The 9,599-nt window shown below is 37.3% G+C and overlaps 1 protein-coding gene across 1 annotated transcript; it reads right to left on the reverse strand.

The window, feature by feature from the left end:
• Positions 1-4,008: 4,008 nt before the first annotated feature.
• Positions 4,009-9,599, reverse strand: LOC114521171 (phosphonoacetaldehyde hydrolase-like). The gene is made up of 3 exons (XM_028541586.1): positions 9,288-9,599; positions 5,658-6,325; positions 4,009-5,214 (listed from the first exon to the last, which is right to left on the reverse strand). The coding sequence occupies exons 1-3, from the start codon at positions 9,439-9,441 to the stop codon at positions 5,026-5,028; spliced, it is 1,011 nt and encodes a 336-aa protein (XP_028397387.1). The 5' UTR covers positions 9,442-9,599; the 3' UTR covers positions 4,009-5,025.

Here is a 9,599-nt window from a genome sequence, read left to right on the forward strand (position 1 = left end):
TTATATTTGCCCACGTCCATATTCATGTTGCCACGCAAAACGTCGAATCGACGTTATCGTCTGTGAAAGATAACGTCGACCGTGGCAGTCATATTTTAATGTTTCGTATTCAACTAGCTCGTATTCACGCCATTATAGATATCAGTCACATTTATTTCACAACACTAATATTTGGAATAACAGTGTTTTTTTTTAAATGTTGTTTCTAGGCGGTTGTAGTAATTCATAACGACAACACTATATTTTGCAGCAGATCGATTACTTGTTTGGCTATAAATTTAGCTATAAAATTCGCAGCAAGGAATATTAGACTTACCCAAAAGTCAGATTTGGTAAATCCTTAGGTTTTGGACTTGGTGAACTTGCCATAATGTTATTTCGTTTAGTAGATATAAATTATATAGTCGAACAGTCAATATAGTCGAACATGCCAAGTAAGCGCCCACGAAAGGAAAACAAGACGCGGTATGCAGAGCGGAAATAGCGGGTGTCGTGTCAACCAATCCTCAACCACTCAACCTCGTACCCAGGGTCTTCGGTGTTCAAAGGGCGCGGGAGTGGGACCATTGAGCTATAATAGGGACTTTACGCAACGACGACGGGAAGCATGGACGACGGCGTTCATAACCGAAAGGGACTGGAACGAAAATTTTCCCGTCCAGTGTCACGTCGACACCACGTCCAAGTTACGCGTGTAGGACGACGGCGGGTTTTTTTTATAAAGCGCGGGAAAATCGATTTCATAAAAATACCAAAAAATACAAAGTAAACAGAAAAACAACCTGCGAGTGTAAGCAATTATACATTTTCACTATTCTTTTTACACTATTTTCACTATCTCGCAATGAATTCACTCAGAGACGTTCGAGATACTTTGCTTTTAGCTCATAGCGAAAATATAATAAATGACGAAGAGCTTGTGCTGTTATATGACTTGAATACTTCAAACAACATTGATTTGCCTTACTGGTCTTACAACAAGTTTGATCTAGATATGATGAGTGACGACGAATGCTGGTCGGAATCTAGATTTCTAAAAAACGACATATTTCATCTCGCACAAATTTTTCACATACCAGACCAAGTAAGATGCTACAACAGGATCGTTGTGGATGGGATTGAAGCTTTGTGTATTTTTCTTAAAGATTCGCCTACCCGTGCAGATATGCAGATATACTACCAAGGTTTGCAAGGCCCGTACCACAACTTTGCATGATTTCAAACGAGATAATGAATTTCATCTATCAAACCCAACATCATCGTTTACGAAGTTTTGATCAGCCGTGGCTGTCTCCGGCAAATCTTCAAAACTATGCTGATGTAATTCACACTAAGGAAGCCCCGCTTAATAACTGCTGGGGATTCATCGACGGTACAGTGAGAGCAGTTTCAAGACCAGGGAACAATCAACGTTCACTCTTCAACGGACATAAACGCGTCCACGCGATAAAGTTTCAATCGGTTGTTGCTCCGAACGGTCTAATTGCAAATTTATACGGCCCTGTCGTTGGAAAGAGACATGATAGTGGTATGTTGGCAGAGTCAGGTCTCCTTCATGATTTGCACAATTATTCTCATTCCCTCCATGGTCAACCATTGTGTGTGTACGGAGATCCAGCGTACCCTATAAGTGTGCATATGCAACGCCCATTTAAAGGTCCCCATTTGACACCTCTACAAAAGGAGTATAATGCCGCCATGAGTAGAGTAAGGGTATCAGTTGAGTGGGTGTTCGGCGATATTGCAAATTATTTTGCCTTCCTTGATTTTAAAAAGAACTTGAAAATTGGTTTAAGTGCTGTCGGGAAAATGTACTTGGTTTGTGCATTACTTACAAATGCACGGACATGCCTTTACAAGTCAGTAACAACCTCCTTTTTTCAATTGGACCCACCAGAATTAGAAGTTTACTTCCAATGAAAAACATGAAGAGTTTATTAAGTTTTGCCTAACTTTACAGGATAACTTCACAAGAACTAAAACTTTTCACATGCCTAATTAATGTGGGTAGAACAACTACAAGAGGATTGTAAAACTTAACTAATGTATAATTGGTTGTCCAGAAAGACCCATACATCCTAGCAATGAGATTTAAGGCATCCAGAGAGTCTGAATGTAATGTCAGAGAGCAACTATAGATACAGAAATTGAAGCCGGAAATAGCGTGCGGCCATCTCGGCCCATCTGTGACCACCTTGAGGAGTGAACTATAGGGAAAATGCGATATTTTCCAATGTTTTTGTCTTGTTATCGCGAGGCAGAGGACTAAATCAAATCAAACATACCATTTCAAACAAGAGCACATATTCAAGACATTGTCAAATTTTAAAAATGGAATTCGTGCTCACGCTTTCTAAATATCTGATTTCTAAATTTCTACTTCTAACTGTTCTGTAATTTTAAACTTAACTATTTGTGCATGTCCTGTATAGTTGGGATTTTTAAATAAAGTTTTACTACTACCACCACTACTACTACTACATTGGGGGCCTGTTTTACATTCAAATAAACTCAATCGTAAGCAAATATTTCAGTATTTTCAACGACGTTTTAGAGTGCGACAGAGATGAATACATGTAAAACAGTCGTAGACACCTTTCAGATGTGAATTTCTTAAACACATGGGCGAATTATACCATAATTTAACACATGGTTTGTGGAATTCGTCGAGGAAAAAGTCATGCATATACAAGAAATTTCGTAGGTAAAATGGTGGCAATTATGATTTTTAAAAAATTTATATAGAAAAGTGTTAAATTATGATTTTTCCTTTGAAATTTCTGCGCCAGAGGCCTGGATAATAACTACAAGAAAGGCTTCATGATCCGCCATCTTGGCTTCACTCATTAATGAGGAGAAGTCAGAGAGTGAGCGTTCCAATCTTATTTCAGTTCACTGGAGCAGCATGCCGCATGCGCAACGCTTGTTTGTTTCACGTGATGCTTATTTCAGAGGAGCCCGCGGGTGTTATTGCACACGTGCACGTCATTAAAAAATTCCATTTTTGGCCAAAAAGCGCGCTATATCTCGTTATTTTGTACGGCGAACTATGCTGAAATTTAGCATGCTGTATTGTATGTACTACACATGTCTCTCATAATACCAAAAATAAAAAAATTCTATAATGGTAAAAAAAATATCAAATTTCTCACTTGAGAAAGATATTAAAGTCGAAACGTTATAATTTTGTGATTGACTTATAAATGGCTTTTTGCCAGGTGATTGCCTTGGCTGGGATCGGTTGTATTGTGGTTGTATCACGGTTAATAGAATATACATGGTTAGAGACTACAAAAAAGCACAATAGAACTCATTAACTATGTTCAGGGAACATTTATACAAAAAAGTGTTCTTTATTCGTCACGTGTCTATTGTATTTTGAATAAATAAACCAATAGTAAGGTCTGAATTAACTTGTTCAAGTCACGGTTGAGGAGCTAAGCCAAGTCATTGCTATTGGTTAGTTGGGCAAAAATACAATAGACGTGTGACGGATAAGGAATCATTTTTTGCATAACCTGGACAATAAGTCAATAACATAGATAATGAGTTGTACTGTACTTCCATCTGTAGCCTCCAAACCATGTATATCGTAATAACTGTGGTTGCATCAAGCTCAAAATAGAAAGCCAGTCTCTCATTTTATTCAATACTGTTTACAATTACATATTCGGTGCCTAATATAAGAGAGATGTAACAGTGTTATTAAATTTTGACTTATCCACCGTTTAAGCTGAACGGCCTTGATAAAACCGGCCCCTGTACTGCTTTCGTGAATCGCGTCTGGGGTGTGTCGGCCTATAGTTTTCATGGGGGTGCCAGGCGGAAGTGCATGTGTGCGGGGAACCTCCTTTAGATTCGTTGGCAAAATTACCAGAATTGATCATGATAGTATTTAGACGAAATTACTAACAAAGTGGTCGAACCGGTCATATTTTTGTAATATTTGGAATTGAAAGAGTATTACGATAAGAATATAGCGGTTGCCATTGTATTTTTTGTGCTAGGTGGATGTAAGTAACAATATATTTAAATAGTGCAGAGTTCTTGAAACACTCTAAAATGCCAGCATGTCTGTACTGAAACCCATCAGGACTGGTCAGGCCATTATTACCGAAAAAAGGAAAGGGCCTAGGTGTGAGCGCAGTAGCATTGTCAAACGGTCTCAGTCTGTGTGACAATAGTTAAAAATGCTGTTTATTTATTAAATAAATTAAAAACAGGAAACGAGTGTGAATATAGTAAGATAGTTCATTTGAATGGTCATACAATGTATTTGCCGTCAAGAATCGTCTCTCTTTTTTTTTGCCTTAGAACAGGTTTTTCATGATTCGTTTAAAACATGCAGACAGTCATTGAAAGAAAAGATGACATGCCTGACAAATTAAATTCGAGTAACTTATTAAATACCGAGTTATGATTAGCGAAGAACATGGAAAAACAAAGAAACTATCTATTTACTGTCGCTAAAGGCAAACCATGTTGATAACTGAACAGCGCTATAAGAACGGTAAACGGCATTGGTAATTAAGAAGAAGCATGCTATTATACAAACATTGTATGGTAGAAAAACAGGCAATGCTCTTATTTGCTCTCATCAACATCGTTCGGGATTAACACATCATCTCATTGAGCTTGGAAATCCGAACCTCAATCTGATTTTTGAATAATAAAGGCCATGTTACACGGTGCAATTTTTCTGGCAACTTGATGTAAGTTAGATGTTAGATGTAAAAGATGTAAATTAGTGAAGAGTTTTCAAAATGTAAGTGCATGTAATCAAGAAACGCATGGGGTGTAATAAAGACAAAAGTTTGGTGGTTTTCATATTAACATCGCTCAAAACAAGAATTGCATTGCAAGTTGCAGGAAAAATTGCACCGTGTAACAGGGCCTTAAGTTATAATTAATTTATATCATAATTACTATAGTTAATGCGGTGAGTATTTCGTCTTGTATGAAGAATGATACAAAAAGTCAGACGATTATTTGTCTTCCCAGTATTGTTCAGAAAATCTTCATAATTCAAGGTCGTTCGCCAGCAGCCAGTCTGCGGTTGATATCTTCAATTACAGGTGGGAGTTCAGCAATAGTATCGATGACATAATGTGCGCCAGCGTTCGCCAAGGTTTCGTAGGATTTCGCAATCTTTAATTCGTATTCCTCGTCGCTCAATTGATCTATTTCCTTCTCATTTAATGCGACGTAGTTGCCCTAGAAAGAAAAATTTACAGATGTCGTGGCGGTATTATTCAGTTACATCAACTACAATAACAAATTTCTCATGCATGAAGGTGGGAAAATGGAGTCAGTGCGTTTTAGGTTTTCTGAGTTGGGAGAAGAGTTAATCAAGGCCATGGAAAATTCCATTTGGTAGAGTCCAAAAATACGGAATTAACTGCCCATAATTTGCCGGGTTTTTATCAAATTGCAGCTGTTTTTTTTTTAAATTTCAACAACGAATAGAAATTTTATCGTCAATACTTTACAATAATACATGTACACAGCATGGTGTTTCAGCTAAAAACTGTCTGAAGACATGGACATAGCTACATATCTGAAGACATGGACTTACATATTTATCACCAGTTATCATTCCACTGAGTTATATTAGAACTAACTGGTACTAACTGACCCATAACGTTATAAACACTTACTGTTCTCGCTAGACCAACCGCCCAGCAACCTGCTGATGTGCCTTCTCTTATCCCATCTTTCGTGTCATCAACTTTTACAATCGCCGATATTGGGTTTACATCCAATTGTATCGCGTTCATCCACACCATATACGGAAAGGGACGAGCCTGTGGCACTTGGTCAGCGGCGACATAGCAATCGGGCACGTATCCATTCTTAGCTGCGATTCGCTTGACCACATCCAGCATAGGCGTCGTGAATCCAGTGGTCGAGCCAATTTTCAACCCCCAGTCTTTTTGGAGTATGTCGACAGTTTCCACTGCGCCTGTAATCATCTCGCTGTATTCTTCCAACAACGACAATTGCAACGGAATTGATTTCTCGTACATTCGCTCAACATCTTCTTCGTTCGGGTTGCGACCAAATTTTTCCCTCCACCGTCTCCGTACGGTTTCCATTTGCGTGATTGTGCGCATATGCACTTTCTTATGCATCCCCATTGGCTCTCGGGCTTCCTCGTTCGTGATCGGGACGCCTTCGTGCTCGAAGATCTTTGTAAAGACAATCGCAGGAGAATATACGCCACAGTCCACGACAGTTCCAGCCCAATCAAGAACAACAGCTTTTATCCTGCCTTGATACACGCGCATATTTCGGTATTCCGTTCTGGGATTTGTTAGCAATGCACCTGTGTACAATTCGATAAATATTAACCATTAGAGACAATATGTAACACAATATTGGTTTGCCATGCTTCTGAATAGACTGAATTGATATATTCCAGTCTTTTCTTCAAACGACTCTCCTCGCATAGTGGGGCTCAGTTGTTCTTTGCTCGCATTGTTACACATTCAAATTTTATCATTTCCAAGAACCTAGGCTGAAGAACCTTTCACAACTAATTAAAATATTAGGTGAGGAATATCTAGTCGTGTTCCTTTCGGTGGTATTACCCTAGGCATCCCAGGAATACAATTTGTATTTTTTTATTCAATTCAAAACTCTTGCAAGCGCACGCGAGTCGCATTGCTATGACATAATGCCATAGCAATGCGACTCGTGTGCGCTTGCGAAAGTTTTAAATTGAATATAAAAATACAAATTGTATTCCTGGGATGCCTATGGTATTACGCACTTTATGGTTCCTTAGCGCAATTTACTATCAAAATAAATTTTTCTGGGCTCCCAAAATGACAAAAGAGGATTGATTATAGCTAGAATACCGGGTATAGGCAAAGTTTTGGGCAGTGCAATTTCGTTGACATTAAGTTTTACAGGATTTATTACAACCACCTAGTGCTCGATCTAGCCTGCTTTTAGACTTGCATATGACTTATGTAAACTAGACATATACAGTGGGGGTCAATAAATGATATCTTGTGAGTTGGAAATTGGATAATTATGTTGATCTGAACTTGCACATTTGATTTTCTGATAGTAATGGCTCCCATATGTTCTCGTTAATTCTCATGGTATTTAAGTTGTACAAGAAATGTGATTATTTTTTGTGGCAAAAGGGACTAAAGATGGCAAAAGGGGTTAGCAAAAGAGAGGCCAGGTTATAAAAATCAACAATGAATAATGAAGGGATGTCTCAGCGAAAAATTGAGGTGAAGTGATATGTGTTGAAGGAATTTAATGTTGGAAGTGTTTCGTGAATCTGGTTTGTATTCAATTAAATAAAGATCTGGAAGACTGAGAGGCAAAAGCTATACCATTTGCAAAGGAAGATGGGAAGAAAGTATATGGAAAACCAGTGGACCGCCTTAACCAATGTTGGAGTAGATTGAAGTGCTATCAAGTAACAAAACTGGTTCACTCTATGCCAAAAAGTCAAAGCTGTTTTGAAATGTAAAAGAGGTGATACAAAATATTAGAACAGCACTAATTTAATTGTATTGTGTGCATGACTGTATACACATGATTGTATACTGTCGTTATATCAATGTGACAAAAATCATAATGACTGGACTTAGAATTTTGACCCCCACTGTATGGACATAAAAGATATACATTATATTATACTGTCACATAGGCTGTCAAGTCTATAATAGTAATTATATATGTTGGTTTTATCTGGTTGTCTTAAATAGTGTGACAAATAATAGGGCCATTGTATATTATTGAGTCTTCCACAGGCAACTCTATTGGGAATATTTAATTAATAAAATTTTGACATAAGTTAGAATGTTTGGTTTAATTAGGTTGGTTTGGTAAGTGTTGGAAGTTAAACATAGAAATAAGACATATTTCTGAAGTGGTATTTAATTAAAACCATGTTTGCACAAGTAATTTTTACATGACTAGTTTTATTTGCAAAACATATTTGATTGTGTAAATAGGAAAGAAATATTGCTTATTTGCTAGATGACTTGACCCCTGGTCAAAAGTTCGGTTCTGCACCATTTAAATTTTTAGCAAGTGAAGGAAAAACACGTACGTACTGGCTGTCATCAGTGTCACATTCATAGAAGATAAGCTTTATTCTGGATGTTTTTCTGTATGTGTCTAATATGCCTAATTTTCATTATTGACATCAGCAAATAAAATTTGCCACATAAGATTCATATTAAATTGGCACATGTAAATTGTTTGTGTAAGTAGAGATTTACAATCCCAGTCATGTTGGTGGTGGTTTCATTCAATTCTTTGTTGTGGGACAACATGATTTCTGCCCTCTCAAAGACATTAAAGTCTCAACCAATGAACCACCAGAAAATGCACTTGATATTAGTAATAATACCATTTGGGACTTGGGAGATACTTAAATTGAGTAGGTGTAGTATGACCCATAGATCATAATAGTTTATTTGTAATTGAATAGTTTTGCTTTAATGAATAGATGTTTAAACTTTAAAAGCTTTGAGCTAGCCAAAAATACTGTCATGAACCCCCTACAATCACGAGAAAGTCATGTGAATACCTCATGACAAATGAGTACACATGAATTTCATGTGACCTGTAGCTAATATGCCAAATATAGGTGTAGTATTAAATAGTCCCTTCTATTTTAATTTAAAATTTCATCATTTTTAAATTAGTCTTTTTACCAGCTTCGTACCGTTTTGAATAGTTTTATTTCTGCGAACGTTTCATGTAAACACTGAGGGGAAAGCCATATTTTAAGCCAATGATTTAAATTGACATAGATTTTCACTTCCGTGACGATAACCACAAAATATTGACTCAAATAAGAGCGTATTCAATAACTGAAGGGAAGTTTTGTACGTAAAAACGTTTTACACACACTCATGGTTTATTACATTGCATATCCAAAGACCTTTGACTGTTTTTCGTGATGTTTTGGTTCCTCGCTTCAAACTACGTACAGTTTCCTGTCATAGCGTATTATCTATCAAAGGAAGCTGGTATTTGCCTATTTTCAAACGAACAAGCTTTAAAAATTGATGTGTTGGCGTATGATCGACCGTAAATAAATGCGTATCTCCGACGTAGAGTTTACATGAGAGCCAAAGGAGCGGCTAAAGACAGAATAGTATAAAAACGTGCGTTCGGCATCAGAACGGCATGCCGATATTGCTATATGATTTCATATGACAGATTTCATTCAACGACACGAAATCTAATAAAACCTGGACGACGTAAAACAAGTGTAAATAAAAAGTGTATACATATCCAAATAAACTTACCGGGGATGCTTTCAAAAGCTTTTGCCGTTTTATGTGCGGGTTTTACCCCTTCACTCTGGTTGCCGAGATTTCTTTGAATCAAAATTTGACATGTGGCTCTTGATCCTAACGTCCCAGTGAACTTTGGCAAGAAAGATCTCGAGCAACGAAACATCTCAGCTTCACAAAAAAGAAATACGAATTTCTTGAATGAAAAGTTCGAAAGATTTGTTTTGTCTCTTCTCAAGTAACTTTATTCTACCGGGTAGTCCAAAGACTTGGCCAAATGAAACGACTTTACAAATCGAACGATTGAATCCAAACGATGACGGT

Source organism: Dendronephthya gigantea, unplaced genomic scaffold (genome assembly GCF_004324835.1).
Source record: "Dendronephthya gigantea isolate DGI-Jeju-01 unplaced genomic scaffold, DenGig_1.0 000019F, whole genome shotgun sequence".
In the NCBI taxonomy this organism is placed as follows: Eukaryota; Metazoa; Cnidaria; class Anthozoa; order Malacalcyonacea; family Nephtheidae; genus Dendronephthya; species Dendronephthya gigantea.